At 38.7% G+C, this 20,699-nt stretch overlaps 1 protein-coding gene across 12 annotated transcripts in view; it reads left to right on the top strand.

Moving 5' to 3' along the window:
* Window positions 1-20,699, top strand: part of myo9aa (myosin IXAa) — a 160,490-nt gene that overhangs the window by 93,502 nt on the left and 46,289 nt on the right. For all 12 annotated transcript variants that reach the window (XM_084740127.1, XM_084739993.1, XM_084740376.1 and 9 more), the window contains 6 exons: window positions 2,881-2,978; window positions 3,961-4,087; window positions 5,344-5,433; window positions 10,903-11,019; window positions 11,951-12,085; window positions 19,715-19,836. In XM_084740127.1, coding sequence (XP_084596253.1) covers window positions 2,881-2,978; window positions 3,961-4,087; window positions 5,344-5,433; window positions 10,903-11,019; window positions 11,951-12,085; window positions 19,715-19,836 — 689 coding nt within the window. The remainder of the gene's footprint in view (window positions 1-2,880; window positions 2,979-3,960; window positions 4,088-5,343; window positions 5,434-10,902; window positions 11,020-11,950; window positions 12,086-19,714; window positions 19,837-20,699) is intronic.

The following is a 20,699-nucleotide window of genomic DNA, read 5'->3' as shown; positions in this document are numbered from 1 at the left end:
ATAATCAGCTCTTGAGATAACGCTGAGATCTTGAAGAAAACTCTTAAACGAAATCTTAAATTTGTCTCAGTGGTCAAATTAAAGCCTTGTTGTTCCTTATGATCATCAAGAGGAAAACCTCTGAGACACATATGAGCTCAGGAAAAGATCTCCTGCTTATCTTTTGTTTAGCTCCTTTTTTCCCCTAAGAAAAGTTTCGGAGATGAGACCTAAATTTGCTCAAAATAAGAATCTCATGTATTTCTCATAAGATAAAGAAAAGACGGTTGTGAGAAACAACATTTTCCTCTGGGTGTATTTTTGAATTCTGATATTTATGTAAACTCTGATGTTAGGAAAAGGAAATACTCTAAATATGCAGTGACTTCAGTGCGATTATCCCTGCAGCAATGGTCTGTATTAGGAGCAATATAATTTGATAGTTGAAAAACAACTATGTTATTACATGTCTGCAATGGAAATATTATTCCAGATTGATGTATTTCAATGATTCTGATGATTTTTTAATGTTATTTGGTTTCATTTACAACATCTGGAATCCTCAGACACCTTTTAATTACACTGACAGATTGTTTTCACTGGAAACAAGTCTGTAAATGTAGATTTTCCAGCTATAGAAATGTAACACCAGAGTTACTAATAGGTCAGTGTGAGTTTCTGCCATGGAAGCAGAGAGCGAGGGAGGCTACGAGGAGGCACGTTGGTGTAAGTGTGAGTCTCATGTTTGGAGTGTTTGTCTTTCAGGCCTCGGTATGTGATAATTATGGCAGCCATAGTGGAATGGGCCCATAAAGCAAAGAGCAGACCTCACATTACGGAGGGTGTATGTAGTGAAAGACTGTGTAGTTATGTAGTTACATCAAAGCGTGTGTCCCCAGTCGGGAAAAAGCTCTTCCTCTTGTCATAAACAACTAATCCAAATCCACATTTATCCACAAGTTTACTCAGTTTAATGTGCGTTTATATGCTGAATGATATTACACAGTATTAGTATCAAATGATAGTTCGGATTATTTGATGTGTGGTTGTATGAAGTACTTATTGATAGTCAGTACCAGCACGAAAACTGAGCAATTAACTTGTGGACAGAGTCAGCAACAAAAGGTATAAAGGTAAAAAATGAATATCACTTCAATTGTGCACTATATTTAGAATATTGCTCTCTCCAAACCAACCAAACTCTATAGGCAAAAACAGTCATTTTGCCTCATATAACACGGGAGTTGCTGGTCTTTCAACTCCTCAATCTGTAATTTTGTTTGTGTTATTGTGTCACTTTGGTGAACTTTTTAAATACTAAAGTCACACAATAACACAAACAAACTAACAAAGTGAGGAAGCGGATAACCAGCAGCGAGTTTGGTTGGTTTGGACTGAGCGATATTTGGCTTTTTTAACAGCGGTTTCCTGTCAGAAAAGCCTGTTTGACAGCAAAGTAAAGTGGTCAAAATATTCTAAATATAACATTCGGTAGTAATGGATTACATGTGATTGGCTTTATGTAATCAGATTATAAAGATAAGTAACTGTAAGTAGCCCACTATATTTGAAAAATGTGTCATTAGATTGTAGTTACATTGTCAAGGATAACTCAATTACATTTTTGATTACATCTTCAAAATATGGAAATTTTAAAATTAAGACACTATTGTCATGATAAATAGTGCTCTATTAAGTAAAATACGTCTGATATACAGTTTCTTAGACAAGTGGTACACAAAACCAAACCCTGTGTAAAAAAGCATTTTATTTGCATTGAAAAAGTTTTGAGATGTTTAAAAAGGAAAAAAAAAATTAGCCCTAGTTTTTTAGTAGAAGTTCAGTGTTTGAATTTGAAGTAATCCAAATTTAGTGCAAAAGTAATCAGATTATCTTATATGTTTTGTAATCCAGTGCATTTGTTTACTAATTACAAAATTTCCCATGTAATTCGTATCAGTAACTGACTACATTTCAAAGTAATCTGACCCAACCTTGTATAGTATACAAATATTTTTTTAGGTAGATTTTTTTTTTTTTTTTTTTCGGCAAAATCACTTTTTGTTGTTTTTGTTTTGTTGCAGTACGTTTAGTTCCTGTGCTGCTTCTCATAACGTACTGCACGTTGACCACGATCTACTGTAGGTAATACACTGACTATGGATAAGTACCTCATACAACCTCACTTCAAATAATCTGAACTATCCCTATAATGCTTTGTTTTGGATTTTTTTTGTGACGATTCTTGTCTCTGTGTGTCGTCAATAAGATCTACACAGTACATGTATTACATGCACTATGTAAAATGTGCACTTGCTTCTGTGAACTATACATTTACAGTAAGCGCCTTTCTGCAGACATCACCGCCGTTGCATCCAAACACGCTCCTCCTGCGTCTCCTCTCTGCTAGTTTAGTTGTCGTCAATCACTCAAACACAGGAAAACCCATAAATTGCTGCCCTTCTCAGCTCTTTTGCCAGCTTGCCAAATTTCTGTGGATTGGTTTAAAGGGGGAAGCCAAGCCGGTTTTTCCACTACATGAGCAGAACCTGCACACGCTGCTGCTCTGCACATCAGACCGGAGTGTTGCTCCTCTGTTTGACCGCCAAAACTTCTTAATGATAGCTTATTTTAGAATGAGTCATTCATTTTGTCTGCTTCAGGCCACTCTGCTGTTCTTTGTTTCAGCTGCAAAGTAAACTTCAAAACTATTTTAAGCATCTTTGCTGGACACTCTGTAAACATTGAAAACATTTGGACACTTTGTATGTCAACAGTCTTTAGCGAGTCCTTCTAAACTTTACAGTGACTCGTCATTAGCTGTGTCGGCGTTCGGGCCGGTGTGTCGTAACAGCATCCGTCGGCCTGGTAACACCCGGTGCTGCTTTGTTTTATTTTCAGGACTGCTTCACGGTCGAAGGAGAAGACCTGAAGCACGACTTTGAGAGGCTTCAGTTGGCCATGGAGATGGTGGGCTTTCTACCTGCCACGCGCAAACAGTGAGTGACACACACACGACCGCAGAGAACGTGTGAAAAAATAAGATCGGTAGTCGCATACACACAATAAAGCTGCTCCCTAGAACCCTGAAGGGTTCTTTGGCTTGTCCCCAAAAGAGAACTTATTTTGGTTTGAGGTAAAACGGTTCTACTTGAACCCTTTCAGAGAGTTCACATCAATGTAAAGCTTTTACCTGGAATCATCTGTGAAAGGTTTCATCAGAACCTCCTAGGTTCTACAGAGAACCCTTCTATGGTGCAATGGTTCCAACTAGAACTGTCTCTGAGGGTTCTTTCCAGAACCCATCCAGGGAGTTTTACTGAGAACCTCTTTATATTTCAGGGATTTTATCTCTAATGCACTCAAGGGGTTCTACAAATAACCATTCTACATTCTAAGGGATATATCTAGAACACACTTAGAGTTCTCCCAGGAACTTTTTTATATTACATATTTTATCGAGAACACAATCAGGGGACTATACAGAAGACCTTTTTTTATTCCAGGGGTTTTAGCTAGAACCTACCCAGAGGGATCTACTGACAACCATAGTCCAAGGATTTTAACTAGAACCCTTGACAAAAGAGTTCTTCAAAAAAGGGATCTTTGCATGAAAAGGATTCTCAATGGAACCCTTAGACTCACAAAGAACCCTTGACAAACACTTTGTTCAAAAAAGGGGTTCTTCAGAAGTAAATGGTTCTGGATAGAACCTCAGCCCTTCAGGAAGAACCCTTCTGGAACCCTTATTTCTAGTATCCAGTCTCCTTCACACTCAGTCACCTCAGCCATCTTGTCCTCCTCGTTTTGAAGCCTTCATCACCTCCAGTGACATAATGTGAATTTAAATTTTATCGTCATTTAAATCAAATCTGTTCTCATAGATCCAGAGGGTTCCACAGACAGACACCAACTGCAGCTGCAGTTATGGTTCCACAGTATTTTTCCTGTCTCCTAAACTTTTCCTGAACTGTTGTCTAGGATCTTCTCCCTGCTGTCGGCCATCCTCCACCTGGGTAACATCCGCTACAAGAGGAAAACCTACAGGGACGACTCCATCGACATCTGTAATCCAGAGGTGCTGCCTGTCGTCTCAGAGCTGCTGGAGGTACTGAAACACAATGCTGCTGGGAGAATTTTTATTTTATTGCTTCATGTTCTCTAAATGTGTGCTTAGATTAAAAAATATGGACGGTGTTAAATCTAACATGATGCACCTGCTCTGATTGTGTTTCTTGTTTGCTTGTATTGCCAAACAACATGCAATAAATAACACAAAAAAGATGCATTTTAGATCAGTAAAATATGATAGAAATCAAAGTTGGGGTTTGTAAGTTTGGAGAAACCGGTATTTAACTGAAAAAAAAAAAAATCCACCCCTCCATTAAAGGGGTAGTTCACCCAAAAATGAAAATTTACTCATCCTCAGGCCAATTGAAGGTTGGGTTTTGTTTTTTAATCCAGAAAATCTCTAAAACATAAAGGGTCTCCTAAGCAATTAAAGTGAATGATGACTTGTTTTCAACTGTAAAAAAAAAACAGCCCCAAAGAAAACGAAAAAAATGCCTCAATACATGCTGTTCACTTGTGCATGCACACCATCACACCACACACACCCAGTGAGCACACACACACATGAACGTGGCTCAAACCTAAAGATCTGTGTGCACGTATAATGCATATTACTCTCCAGCTAATGGAGCCTGAATACAAGCAGAGCCATTATGTTTACATTACAATTGACAGTTTAGTTAGAGATCATGTATGATTTTATTATTTCATGCACATTACAATCTAATACACGTTTATCGACAGAAACATGCTGTTCTAGATGGATTTTTAATTAATGAGCGCAGACATCAGCCGATGACAATTATCTCAAAATGCCAGATAATTGCCCCGATTAATCAGGAGACAGATTAATCAGTCTGTCAGTAGTTTTAGTATTGTATTACTTAATTATTGTTTGTGGGTCATTAGTCATGACACAGTATTCACTCTGATGTGTTTGAGTGTAGAACTGTCAAATCTCTGCTTTTAACTTGTGTGCTAAAACAGGATGTTTGCGCGACAGGGTAGACGGTTCAGGAGGAGACGGTTTTCATGACAGTTGATGCCGCTGCTGTCGATATTTTTTTAAAAGCACCTCTTCAAAGCCGTCACCCTGCACACGATCACTAAAACACTGTCAGAGATGAAAGGCAGCTTAAATGGAAAGTGTCAGATTTCTTTTAAACAAGTCAAAACGCTGTGATGAGCCAGGATTCTCTAGTCAAAATACACATTGTTGCCGTTGAATTGACTGACGGGCTTTTCATCTTTTCAGTAACTCGGTCCACTTTCTCTCTCCGCTGTCACACACAGGTCAAAGAAGAGATGCTGTTTGAAGCTCTGACAACACGGAAGACGGTTACAGTCGGAGAGAAGCTGATTGTTCCTTACAGACTTGCCGAGGTGAGACTGTTGCTCTGTTACCGCCGACATTAAATGTATCAGACCAGAATTCAGACATGTAAATACAGAAAAAAATAACTGCTTTCAAGTTGAAGCTAACCAGGCAAAATCACATTATGCTTTAAAGTCCATGGTTGCGGAAAAAAAAAAGTTTGGCAGGTTCATAGAGAGCAGGGCTTGTGGGTAAAAATCAAAGTGCTGCTCCAGACTGAACTAGATTCACTCACTGGCTTCCCGAGGGTGCGACATTATGTAACTGTGCTAACATACAGAGTTATACAGTGTAATTGGTTGTGAGACCTTGTTGAAAATCCACTTCTCCTTTTTTCTCTGTTAACTTTCTCTCTTTTTCATCTCTATGCCAACATGCCTCGGTCAACTCTTTAGAAATGAGAGATGAGAGAATTCTGTGTTTGCAGTCTGCACTTAAAACATCGGTGAATCTGTTTATAAATCCTAATTATCTCTCAGCTGTCTGCGGCTGGTTTTGCAGTGTTGTCACTGCTGCTGCATTTCCAGTTTTCTTATGTGACCATTATCGATTTTGTTTTCATGTAGCCTCACTTCAAATGTAAATAACTAAAAATGTTTCATAGGCTATGTAATGTAATGTGTAGCTGTGGAAATAAAGCTTTGACTGAGGAGGAAAAGAGGGACAATCAAATGGTATAAGCACATTTTTACTAATGATTTATCGATTAATTGATTGTTAATGTTATCAATGATGAGTAAGCTTTGGATCATCTTCATAGAGGGCTCAGAGGAACTGCACTATCTACTAATACCAACTTAAGTTTTATTATTTAGCTTGCAGGAAGTGTTTCTGTGTTTGGTTAAGTTTCTATCTGTACATGCACTATTATAATATGTTTAAGTATGTGAAAGCTAGCTAGCTTTAGCAGGAGATTGGATGTTTTTTTTTCTCCATCATGAATTAATTTAGGTGCAGCCTGATATTTTTCATTTACAGGTAAAAAAAAATCAAAAGTTAAACTTAGCTACAGTTTTAGCTAGCTGTCACTTGATCTAACCCTCTGATTCTAGTTCTCTAGTCGTCTTTCTGGAGCATATCTGTATTCCCAGGGTCCTATTTCCTTTGTCATGTTCCCATTATGTGCCATATAAATCTGGGGAACGTACTGCGGGACCCTGGGAACGTGGGAATGAACCCCTGACTGTTGGGAGAAGTTAGCTTTAAAGGCTTTCTGCTAGAATGCCCTTCTTGGTTCGGTTCAGTGGAAATAAAATAACGGTTTGAGTTAGAATAGCAAGATTTCTGCCAGAACAAGCTTTTTTGGCAGACAGCCTTGAAGGCTAACTTCTTCCATGTGCAACCCCGGAGTGCAAATGCAGATATTTACAGTGAAGATTAGTGTTTATACTGTAGTAGTCAGGCTTTAAGACACGTTAGTTTTTGTATGACTGAGCATTTCTTTAAGATTAGATAAAGTGTCATACCCAGTGGTGCGACTGAGGGCATTTTGCCAACTCAATAACGTCTCTGCAGGCTCGTCTCTTGAGTCTGACCCGGCCGTGTTTACAGGACAGTGAGGACAGTGTGCACCAGCACCGGATCTCCCTCCTGCTCTCTCCCTCTCTCTGCAGCTCTCTCAGTCTGTAGCTTCTCACACCAACACACACTCACAAACACACGTGCACGGAGTCCTTCGGCCTGTTTAGAGAGCAGGAAGGCATTTCAAGTCCCTCTACAGTTTTCATTGGGACCCCCTCTCTGAAAACAAACACGTCACGGTCTGCAGATGAGAGCCATCCGAGAGAGGACAGGGAACAACACGGATGTAACACGCCTGTCAGTTTGAATGAAGTCGTTTTTACACATGCATGAGTTTGTTAACTCAGAAACTTGTCGTCCTGGATAAATATTTCATATTCAAGTGATGTCAAATGTTAAATATTTTCTTGCACACATGCACTTAGTTTGGTTAGATGATTTTTTTTTATTTTCCAGTACAAATTGCTCACAGTATTCGCTCAGGGAAACAATCTCAGCAGTTATTTTACCACAAACCCTCCCAGAAGATGGTTTTTGTATTACACATTCCCATCAAAAGGCCAACAACCCTCATAATGGCCCGTCAGATATTTAGGAGCCCTTTCATATGAACAAACTGTGATTGTTTTGGTAGCGCTCTGGGTGGTCTCTGTGTAAATATTGCTCCAACAGTCACAACAATCTCATTGCCTGTTAACTGAAATCATACACTTGAAAACCTCAAAGAAATTTGAGAGATTCTGTAATGAGTTTTCTCCATTTGGTCGGAGTTATGAGGCCGTTTCCCTCCGAATGTTTTAAGTCCAACTTCCTCTAAATAATGAAAAGCTTATGGGTCATTAGACCGCAGTATGTATGGAGTTCAAAATAATATCTGTGGTGACTCATGGAAGGTTCATATTTGGTCTGATGGCTGCTAAAAATATCGTTGTTAATTATTTAGAAACAAAGGAATTTTAACTTTGAGTGTCCGCTTTATGGTTTATTTTGTTTCACCTTTGCTGCAGCAGGGTCAAATCTTTCCAGCGGATACGGGAATTAGACAGTTTTTCTCAATAATGTGACATGGAAGCTTTTGTTAAATAATCTCTGTGTTTATGAAAAGACACACAACATTGATCCAGAAGACTATTCTTACTCAGTCTCCACCAGCGATTCCCTCTGTTTGAAGGGTGTGGATGAGCCGCCCCTAACCCTAACCCTTTTTTTGGTTTGATCTCACACTTGTGACAAAGATATGTAATGAAGGCAGGATATTTTACAGCTTAACAATAAACATTATTGTCCAAAATGACACGTTTAATAACTATGAATAACTATAAATAACTGTAATTAAAAATACACAAATAGAACAAACTGTGTTTGTTCAATATTAAACCTGAATTAAGAAAAGGGATTCAGTATGCACAAAATTCTGCCTGTAAAGCTGAGAAATAAAAACAATCTGCATTATGTTCTGTTAAAAAGAAAACAGTTTATATATAGTTGCATTTTGGACGACATATATGCTGATATTGATATTGACTAATATAGCTGTGATATATAGGCTAATACCAGGCCGCTAATGATCAACCAGTCTTTACACTGACCTCATCATGTTTTATTTTTTTTAAACTGTTGATTAAAAAAAGACTGGCTATAATTTGAACTTGTGGTCATTATATACATTTGTGTCGTGCACATTGATCTGATGCGACATCAACTGTCACTTTCATGTAGATTAAATAAAAACTAAAAGCTCTTTTTAAAACAGTTAGCCAGTTAGCTAACATCGACATTAGCATCAGTGAGTGTTAGAGGTTCGGGGGAATATTAGGTTATGTTACATTCTCAGCAGATCAATGTGCACAACATGAATACGCTTAATTAACTTCAGCTGACATTTAACGTTAGCTAATATTAGCTAGCTACCAAACGTTAGTGTTAGCTTACTTGTCAAGAAGAAAAGTGGCCTCCTCTTTGTGGCTTTTTAGCCTTTGAAACCTCATCAGCTGACTTCAACGAGCAAAAGGTGACCAGCTGTTCACCCTGGTCTTGTTCCTCCATTTGTCACTAAGCACTCTGGATTGGCACCAAGAGGAAGCTGGGCGCCGATCGACCGTTTTCCACACTAACTTGGCAACTGCTAACCGCGTTGTTGCTGATGGCCACACAAGATACCACGTGAAAACACCGTTGTTGTACTTTTGGCTCACAAGCTTTGTTTTAGTAAAAGTGATACAGCAGTTTTATTCCACATCTTTTCCACAAACTGTTTAACACTAAATAACATGAAGAGTTTATGAAAATGATTCTAACTAAAGTGACACAAGAAGACTTCTTCAGAAGAAGTCTTCCAAGTATTCAGTGTTTGTCATCTGAACGCCCCAACCGCAGAGTCTCATAGGCTGCATGTTTAGCCTATAAAAACTAAGTAAAATATTTTTATTAGGCCATAACTGAAATTTTTACACCAGAACTTGGCAGATGACACTGTCTGTGCCACATTCGACCGATTGCCAGTTCTCATGAGTCAACCTGATGAATGTTCGGCCGGCTAATGGCATTAATACAGGCTCAGGGACGTCCTGCTGTGACACTGTGCCGTCTGCCAGCACGTCTGTAATGCTGTCTTCTGTGCCAACGCTTCAGATGAGAATACCAACGTTAGAGAAGTGTTTGGATAGGAGAGTCGTCTGGGTTCTCCTGTTCTTTTAGGATAGCCCTTTATGCATTTTCCAGTGAGAGTTTTGAGTGCAGTGTTGCTGACAGACAGCTCAGTGAGGATGTGATTTACATCCAGGTCAAACTATGAATGTTTAGATATAAAGGAGAAATACAACTGTCTGCACATCTTGACTCCTTTTTGCATAACCTGTTTCAAACTGGGCCAGTGCTGTCTGAGACTTGAATATAAATCCATTTTATTCTCTATCTTTAAATGCCTCCATTCACTGGACCTCAACAAAAGCGCAGTATTACAAGGCCACACTCTAATGTATAATACAGATGTGATGTCTGGAGTCGTGTCAAGCATCAGTTGGCACCTAAAATAATGGATGACTCTTCAAACCTCTGGCACGCCACACAGAAGTGTCACAAACTTAAATATTTGGACATTTAGGGGAAATAGATTTATTTGCTTTCATGCTGAGAGTGACTGTAGATGAGGAGATCAATACTTCGTCACATCTGTACGGTAAATATGAAGCGAGAGCCAGCAGCTGGTTAGCTTGGCTTTGGATAAAGATTGGACACAGGGGGAAAATCTAGTTTGGCACTCTCCAAAAGTAACACAATCCACTTTCCAGAACCTCTAAAGTTCACAGCTTAACATATTATATCTTGTTTGATTTATTTATTTATTATAACAGGGAAATTGTACATTAATCACAATTAAATCAAGTTAGCTAAAGCCTAGTTTTCCTTATTTATGGCAGGTTGTATGCCAAACTATTTTTTTGGCTGGGACAGGTTGGCACATCACACCACCATAAAACATCTTTTTACTCTCTAGTTAAACAATTGAACAAATGAGATGTGGTATGTTAATTAGTGATCTTTAGAGGTGATGTCAGGCAGACTTTATTACGTTTGGACAGAGATATGTTAGCTGTTTCCCTCGTGTCCAGTTTTGGTCCTAAGACAGCGACTACTGGCTGCAGCTTCGTATTTAGCCCGTAGTTATGAAACTGGTAGCAATTTTCTCACACAAGAAAGTGAATAAGTGTATTTCCAGTTATTTTGTTTTTGCAAAGTGCTTTCAAAAACTAGGGTAAAAATAAACACAGTTAACAAGACAACTAATTAAAATGGGAACGTGGCAGACAAGGTGAGAAATAAAAACAACATATACAGTAAAAGGACCTTATATAATGAGTGATATGCAACAGTTGAACGCTTCTCCCTTCTTAATCAAGTGTTGTAAGCTGAGATCGCGCTGTGCCTGAAGAGATGTTTGTTGTGTCCTCCTCCAGGCTGGTACGGTGCGAGACTCCATGGCCAAGTCCCTGTACAGCGCTCTGTTTGACTGGATCGTCTTCAGGATCAACCACGCTCTGCTCAACGTCAAGGACCTGGTGGAGACCACCAAGGTAGGACGACACGTCGACTGTCACTGTCACGTTTAAGAAGACCTATTTCCACCACATGGTGCGACTCAACTCGACTCTACTTGCTTTTGGTACTTGTAGTTTGTTTTCCACTGCAGATGGTACTGTACTCTGGACTTTAACCCACACTGTATATTTACTGCCAGATTGACAACTTCTCACATGCACACAAAAAGAGAAGCAACATTTCTCTTTTAACAGAGGGAGTGAAGGAATGATTTTCTTGATACATCTGCACTTTGTCAATTTACTGTGATGTGGCAGCCATTTTTTAGTTAATAAAGAAACTGAGGTTGGCATTGATGGTAGCTTGTCTGCTTAACAATGCCAGGTTTGTCCTTTTGGTATCAGCTCAGCTTACTTGGAACCTTGACCGAGGTGCTACCAAAAAAAGTACCACCTAGCGGGTACTATCCCTAATGGAAAAACAAAAACATAGAGTCAGAGTCAGTTTGAGCCGAGTCGAGTCTTACCATGCTATGGAAATGCAGCTATTCTGTCTGAATTACACACAAGATCAAGAGATGAGAGAATTGTACTCTGAGAGATTCTCAAGTACGGAAAATCTCAAAATGATAACGGCTAGATTCCTCTGCAGAGGCTGTGGGTTCGACTCCCACCTAACCCTCTTTGCTGCATGTCATTCCCTTACTCTTACCCCCTTACCTGTCATATCTTCAGCTCTCCTATGAATAAAGCCATAAAAGCTTAAAAAAGAATAATTTCCTACAGCATAAAGCAATATCAAGTTGTTAAAGTTACTGCTGAGAATATTTAAGATCTTTATTGACAATATAATCAACTTTCAGATGTTGCAGCCCGCGAGATTTTGAAATACTGATATTCAGGAATTTTCCGTCGTTGCTCATAGGATGCAAGATTAAATTTCTGTCATTTTGTGTTCGTTTGTCAGATCTTGTCCATTGGAGTTCTCGACATTTTTGGATTTGAGGATTACGAGAACAACAGCTTCGAACAGTTCTGCATCAACTTTGCCAACGAACGTCTCCAGCACTACTTCAACCAGCACATCTTCAAGCTTGAACAGGTAAGACGTCTTCTTCTCTTTAAGGAGGTGTCTTCTTACTTGAGGTTTTTTAGCCGGGAGCTGAACCTCTGAGCTTCTGAGTTACCGCAGCTGTTACTTTAACATGTTGTAGATCTACTCGCTTCAGCGGCTGTGACCATTTTCAAGGAAACGCCTCATCCTTATCTGACCGCGCAGTGCACGTACATTACAATGACACCGAAACAATGGAGGAATTCTTCATCACGTTATGCAACAGCGTTAGTGGAGAAGCTGACGGCCGTGTGACTCAACTCACCCTCCCTGTGACCACCCCGACCGAGGATGTATGTTCTGTTAAGTGAGCTGATTAACTTCAAAGGGCCTTTTAAAGTCATGATCCGTGAGATTTGCCTGCAAGTTAAACATTGTGTTTACCTTGAGATTGACTGAATCAGGGCTCTGCCTGCCCTGACATGTTTGAGGGGTTTTCAGTCACTGCGTGAGTCGGACCGACACATGAAGGACGACTTCCTCTGTCACTGCTGCTTTGTGCAAAGTCAAACCCGGTCCTACCATGTCATAAATATGTCAAGACTTAGACTGTAGATTTATGACATGAGCAGAGACTTCAAAGACGTCTTTGTTTTGGAGGTTAAAGTTAAGGTCGCATTTGTTCTTCACATGAGCTGATGACTTGTGTAAGTAATGGCCCAACAATGAAAGATTCATATACGTTGCAAGTTGTCAAGTTGTCAAGCATTCATGTTTTAATGAAACCTCTGCAGGGAACAAACCTGAACATGACATCATGACATTTACAGAAACTTAATCCACAAATGTTTTTCTTTGCATAGATTGAGAAAAAAAATGAGGGCTGGAGACGTTCAGGGTGGCAGATTCAGCTAAACCAGCCAAGTTAGCTCTCCCAGCTTATGTATGCTAACATGGCTAGCGACATTTTTTGCACACACTGGATATCAAACAGAGACTACGTCGTATTTAGTTGCTGTGAGCTGCAAATTCACCACCTCTAAACAAAAGACTGAAGAAAAAGTTATCCCTCCTCCTGGCAGTGTCTGTGGTGTCTGCAGCTGTCTGTTTGGGAGTATAATCCAGGCTTCGCTCGCTCATTAGTTGTCTATAAAATGTCAGGAAATGGTGAAAAATGTTGATCAGTGTTACCCAAAGCCCAAAGTGACGTCCTCAAATGTCTTAGTTTGACCACAAATACTTGTTATGGTTGTTACTAATATTAAGAGCATCTTTATACACTATTAACTGATGTATGAATTAATGCCATAGTTATCCTGCTTATTAAGAAGTAACTAATGTTAATTAATGGACCTTTAATGTAGTGTTATTGAGTATTTGAACATTTTTTTATTAGAAAATGACCCAAAACAATTAATTAATTATAAAAACAGTTGACAGTGAATTAAATCGTCGATGAATAATTGATTAAGTGATTAAAACAACAACTTGACTTGAAGAATTTCAGTGAACTGACGAGTCTCCGACTGATGAGTTTCAGGGGACAGCCTTAGAAAAAATATCTTTAAAAATACAATATGCAAAAGCAAGTACTTTTTTTTTTCTCAAACATGTTTGAGATTAGACTAAATATTTCGAGACATTACAAAAACTTTAGTCTTTAGTTGTCGTTAAATAGTTAACGATTGATTTTAAGGTGTTTTTTGGATCCTGATCTTGTAATATCTTACTTCTTTTCTTCTCACTGACTCTGAGACTTCAGCTTCCAGCGTTTGTTGATACTTATTACGGGACTTCCTGTGCTACTGGTCGCTGCACTTATCCAGGTCATAATATATCAGCCTCGAGCAAAACTGTTGAGTTCTTTTCTTTAAAGGCAGCCTGTTTTTTCTCTTTGTGTCGCATACTGTGTTTTTTGTGCTTTTTGTATTTAGTAGTTTGAATCCCAGCTCGCCATGTGTTGGAAAATGCTTTGAGATTTTGTTCTTTACTTTAACAGCTTTGCAGAGATGTGGCCACATATACTTATCCATCCGTGACCCACAAGTTCACAATATATTGATCACCACAACATCCATTTACTGTGCATGTGAACAGAGCTGTGAAATTATCAGTAAACATGTTCTCGTATTGATTTCTTATGTTTTCCATGGATCAAACAGACACTACAGCTTTTAAGCCACTTTTTTGTCGGACATTTGGAATTTTTTTCACGCCAAAGATAAAAGAAAATCCATATTTTTAAGTCTCAGGTTGTTCGGTTAAAAATGAAGTTTGATATTACATATCCCAGTTGATTAAAAGCGCATCAAAGACTTGAGCAGAGGAAACTGGAGAGCTTAGGAAGTTATAATGGTCTAAGTACAGTAAAGCATTAGTCGTGTGTGGAAAAATCGATGTGCACCACTGAGGCGGCCTGAAAGCTTCTGAAAATGATTCAGCCGGGTAAGTTTGAGCTGGCATGCTTCATGTTTCCGCTGAATCCAGCTTCACACCCTCGTCTACAGTTACATACAGTATATTTCCATTCATCTGTCGGCCGATGAGTCACTCTGCTGGAGCAGTTAGGGGCTAAAGCGTTTGCCTAAGGGCACATTTGACGGTCATTTTAATCGGCAGTAGAACTTTTCTTCTTTTTTTTTCTCGATTTTTGAAGACTTTTCAAACAATCTCTCTGCCAGTAATTATATAATTGAAAGACATGAAATGGAATAAGAGGATGGTAGTATGATAATATTTATACTACAGCACTACTGTATAAACGAACTACAGTTAAATTGTTTGGCACCGATCGTGGAAACTTTTAAATCTCTTGCCGTGATGGTGAGGAGGAAGGTTTCCATGATAGAAAGGCAGACAGACGGAGGATGTTAGTGTTAATTGATAATTGAATTAACCTATGTTCCTGTCATTTATCATCTGTACCTACTGCACAGACCGTAAATCTCTCCGTACATGACAAACATGATATACACACATTAGAGCACTTATTAGACCTCTTAGTTTCTGTTTCACTGAATAATTTATGAAGAGCTTTTAAATATTGACCCTTTCAGACAGACATTACGTTGATCTGATATTAATTCAACATGTCGGTCTCGAGTCTGAATCAGTAATGGAATAAATTTTCAATTAATTTATCCTCAGTTTCTAAAAGTAGCAATACCACCTTGTAGAAATACTCAATTACATGTAAAGGTCCTGCATTCAAAATTTCACTGGAGTTAAAGTAAATAAAGTATATAAAATAAAGTATTCAAAGTTACATCAAGTGATAAAAATACTTAGGTATCAGAACGCTGTCAGTGTTACATCAATATATTATTTTCCATTAATATTGATGCTTTACCTTGTAAACAGTGCTTTTATTTAATCTATTTATTACTTTAATTTTATTTTTATCAGGGAGATCATACACAGTCCAGGTTTAAAAGACATTTAGGTGCATAAATTACATTTACATAAATGCGTAATAATAGAAACATAACTCAAATACTTGTATTTTGCTCTATCTTATGTTTTACTTTTAATAACTATAAACATTTGAACTAACAATGCCACACACGTGAATTTATCCTTTATTTACTCTTTATAAAACAGTCTCCTTAATAATTCAGAGGAGACGGCAGCTTCAGTTCAATCAGCTCAGGTCTACGTGAAATAATTTAACCAATTCATTTTGAACAAATTCTTCTAAATTTCTCTGTTTGCGTTTTTATTAAATATGTTTCTCTCTCCACTTCCTAATACCTCTGATAAGTAATATTCTCATTAAGTATTTGTCTGCTGTAGTTGCTGAGTATTCAGTGTTTTTGTACCCATTAGCTCATTTTAAATACTGTATATACTTTTGGTAGTTAAATCTTTAATACGGCATCATATTTTATAAACTGATAATGTGCTGTCAAATAAATGTAGTGGGGTACAAAGAAAAATATATTTGCCTCATGAGCTGCAGCGATTAATCGATTATTTATTGACAATTAAATTAATCACCAACTATTTTGATAGTTGATTAATCCTTTTGAGTAATTTTTTAAATAAAAAATGTCCAAATTCTCTGATTCGCAGCCTATCAAAAGAGAATATTTTCTTGTTTCTTTACTCCTTTATGACAGTAAACTGAATATTTTTGGGTTGTGGACAAAACAAGACATTTTATGGACCAAACACTTGTTGACACTTGACTGACTTGTCAAAAGTTAGTTAGTTGCAGCTCTGAAATACCTCAAACTTGTACGTAAGTAAATGCACTTAGTAATACACAGAAAGTACCGTTTCTGTGTCACTTTCAACATGACACAAGTCTGACCTGACTGACATCAGATAACTGTAAAGGCTGCAGCAGTTTAACAGTTTAACATGCAGAGAGAGAGAAATATGCATCTAGTAATATCACAACTCTCTAAAATCACCGTAATAAATGTATTCTGATGCACAAACACGATAACATCAGTTTCATAAACTATGAAACACCATGAAAAAGACGATTTTCAGTTGGATTCAGATCAGTGTATAAAAGCAATTTTCCTCTCGGCGGTGTAACCGGGGCAAAGAGGTCAAAAAACCCTCATGCAATAGTAATAATCTGACAAACAGTCTCTTCCTATAGGTGCACAGGTTTCATTCATCCTTCCTTCATCCATACTGCATGAGAGAAAATGGGACTTGACGTCCGATCAATTTAATGCATGTGCACTGTCATATATTAGAAAATAGGCAGCAGAATTTGCTCTTTAATAATGTTAAATAATGAAATTGATGTAGAAATGTGTCATGTAGTGGATTTACTGTAAGAAGAGGGGGCAAGCGTCCTTCATGCTCAAGACGATGGTCATCAAATAGGATTTAAACTGTAAAATAACTTTAAAATCTACTGGTGTTTCAGCCTTCTTATGTTTCATTTGTTCTGTTGCCACCAGCTGTCATTCACTCTGGCGAAATCTCAAAGAAAGCATCAGATAGAAGTTGTGATGACAGACAGGCGAATAAAGCAGCGGTAGCAGGGAATGGGCTGTTATTTCTAATATAATTACTGGGTTAAATTAACGACACGCCATAAACACAAACTGTAGACTAATATGAAGACAGTCTGTTGTGTTTCTGCACATGTTGGAGACACGTTGTGGTTTCTTTTCTTGTCGTTTGAGTCAAAATAAGAGTGAATCACAGCAGTTATTGGAAGACAATTTAAAGGCATGTGGAGGGGGTGGATTCAGTATCCTGTGCAGTGTAATGCAATCCAATACAAACACCCCCGCAAACCACAGCTTAGTGATTACCAAAGAGTTGACTCAGCACCCAGCTGACGCTCAAATGTAATATTATAGCGTTTATTCGAGGGCTGTTGTATTGGATTAAATTGCACAGGTGTGCAGCCACAGTTTGGCTCAAGTCTTATTAAAGACACGGGAGTAAAAACCATGTGTTTAGCAAGTTACTCAGTCAGAGATAACTATTATGTTCTGAGATGTTTACACTGTGAAAGGATGGAAAGACAGATGTGTCCTCTTCTGCTTTAACTGTGTTATTATCCTGGAGGAAATTTAGTTTGCAGCCAGAAATTAAACAAAAACTGCACAGTAGCACACAGATGTCGAGTCCTGCACAGGTCCAGTTTTGCAAACGTGCACTTGCAAACCCGAGTATTGAAACTGACACGTTATCCGCAATTAGCTCCAAGTCAAAGTCTCATGACACGACCCATGATTAAACACATACAGTCACTCACTTGTCACTCTTCCTCTTCTTGGAAAAATATCTGTCAGTTGGCGCAGCCCTGGTGCTCCTGCAGCTGTCGATGTGTTTCCTCAGCAATGTTGTGCCTAGCTTGCGGCTATCAAAAGAAAATGTCTTTTGGCACTTTTTACAAGCAGCAAAACCGCTGTCAGCGTATTTTTTACAGTCTCAGATTACACCATATTTCTTCCAAACAACCGACTTGGCATTTGGTGAAGCATTTGGTATCCTCCGCTGGATATTTTTGCCTTTAAGTCATCTGTTTTGATGCAGTAGCTATGAGCTAGCTTACGTCGCTGTTTCAATCAGTGACGTCGTACCATTTTGCCAGATGTGGGATCAAAGGTTGCATCGTAGGCTTGACAGCTGTTTAGGATTGATATTATTTGCTGATTTAAATGTAAAAAATACATATAGGAATACAATAGGAAAAAACAACAACATCACACCACCACCAACTTTTTTTGTGGGTTACCTGGTGGATACTCGACCCGGACTCTGCACTGAGGACACTGAACGATGCAGAGCAATATCAATTTAAAATGTATAATCGGAGACTATTTACCTTTTGAAAGGAGAGATAACAGTTTTTTTCATACAAATGCAGTTATAAGCAATAAAACAATCTCTTGCTTTAACCTCATTTTGTCTGATATGATCAGCAGCTTACAGTATGACAGCTAACACAGGCAACCTTTATGTACATTGATGCTGTGTAATTGACTTTACTGGTCAGTTTACTGACTTTAAGGCTCTTATCCTCTTATGTTTCTGTTGCACTCAGGCTAAGATACAGTTATCATGTAAGCATAACTTTTTGCTGCTTTGTATCCTTCTATACAAGTAATCATTCATTCCACCGTCACTGACATGTAACTCAGGAATACAGAAACAAAACGGCTCTTCCTTCTGTTTTTTTGTAAAAGATCCAAAGGTATAAACCAGCTGCCTTTTCAGGAGGAGAGTAACAGCTGGTGTTGAATAAATGTGGTTAATAACAGTGAAATAAATCTTTTGTTGATAAGAGTCGAATGGAATCAGCTGGATTGTTTATATGTAGAAAGTTCAACACAAACTGCAAATCACTGCAAAAGACAAAGACCGTGGTACAAAATGATGCTCTCAAACTCCTTATTTGTTTACTTGTTTGCTGTTCCTTTGTCACTTTATCTCAATACCGACGGCAGTCATCTTCCTTTTAGAATATTCTTTCCTGTGAACTGTATTGTCTTCAGCACAGATGGTGGAGGAAGCAACAGTAATTAACTTCAGGGTAACAAAGGAAGATACAAGAGAGGAGAGGATTCCAGTGACTTTTTTAGTTTTTATTAAACCTCGTCTGGATTAAGGTCTTTATTGGTTAAATCTCTTTCCCAGGAACACTGGAAAATAACATGTATGCAGGGGAAGAACACTGATAAATGCTCTGAATGCTTCTCTCATTATTAAACCACCAAGAGGCCGAGCAACATCTGAGGAACGTTTCATAGCACAGGGAGACAACACGAAAGCATGTATACAAACAGCATTGTTGCTTTGATTGAAGTGCTTTAAACAGCCCGACCCACAACGGGACCGGTTGTCTGTTTTTAATAGCACATTAATAATATTTCATATTTTTATTGGCACCAAGAGATATTATCATTGATGCCACGTGCACTGAATGTCTTCAGGCCAAAATCTAGAACTCGTGATCTGCATCTGTCTCTGTTTCCCAACTGCTTAAAAGCATAAAAGGACAATATTGATCTTATTTTTTGAAATATTGCATATAGATGTGATGAAATAAGGCACTTGGCAGGAGCTTCATTGCAACAGCAGACATGCCAAAGAAAGAGACTAGAGTTTCTACATCGCATAAAATTGCTTGTAAGGAAAGTGTTCTCACGTGTTGTTAACTGACACTGAGCTCTCTGTGTACATTTTGTGTCCCTGCAGGAGGAATACAGGGCAGAGGGCATCAGCTGGCACAACATCGATTACATCGACAACACCGGCTGCATTAACCTGATCAGCAAGAAGCCCACGGCGCTGTTCCACCTACTGGACGAGGAGTGCAAGTGAGTCTTTGGTCTGTCTGTTTACCTGTTTGACTCATCAGTCATCAAGAGCTTCAGGAAGATGAAAGCAAATTTGGCAGGTATCCTGACAGCTGAATGATTAAGATGCATCACATTTAAGTGCAGCATACCTGGTCTGATTCCAGCTGGGGACCTTTGCTGCATGTCATATCCCCCTCTCTATCTCTCTCCTGCTCTCCTGTCTGTATTTATACTGTTGACCTGGGACTCACTGCCTGTCTCTAACTGTAACGGCGGCCTTGCTGAACTGCTGTGGCTCGCAAGTGTGTGTCTTTCTACATTGAGTTTGCATAAAAGACAAGCGAAGCGTTGTAATCAGAGAGCGGACACATTATTTTTGTTCCCTCATTCAGAGAGAGCACACACCAGAAAAATACTGCCCCTCGCTCGATTTTTTCATGTCTGTGAGACATATAGACATCAAAACTGTATTGAAAGGTGTTGGTGGTGGTATGATCAATCAGTATGACTATCAACAGATAATTTTGCAGAGAAACATCTGCATCACAGCAACAACAGGCGACACACTTCATCACTTGATCGCTGCAGCACGACTCACATGCGTCTGTGTTGCTGGTCTGACCAGTGAAAAGCATGAGGTTTCTCTCTTGTACCGAACTAAGACAAACTTAAGTGGCTCGTTAATCCCTCGTAAAACAGACTTCACTCAAACCCGACAGACAAACAAGTACCAAAACCATATTTGTTAGTCTGACCACTCTTCAAACAATCACCAACTCTGGTTGGATCAAATTAAATTCTGAATTTGCCGCAAAGTGCAAAGAGTCTGACTCTGCAGGGTGTTTACCTCTCACTCCTCACCCAGCTCAGTGCACTCATGG

The sequence above is a fragment of the Lutjanus erythropterus genome, chromosome 1, assembly GCF_056507025.1.
Source record: "Lutjanus erythropterus isolate fLutEry1 chromosome 1, fLutEry1.hap2, whole genome shotgun sequence".
Classification (NCBI taxonomy): domain Eukaryota; kingdom Metazoa; phylum Chordata; class Actinopteri; order Lutjaniformes; family Lutjanidae; genus Lutjanus; species Lutjanus erythropterus.
The sequence above is the reverse complement of the archived record's forward strand: the minus strand, read 5'-3'. Positions and strand labels throughout refer to the sequence as shown.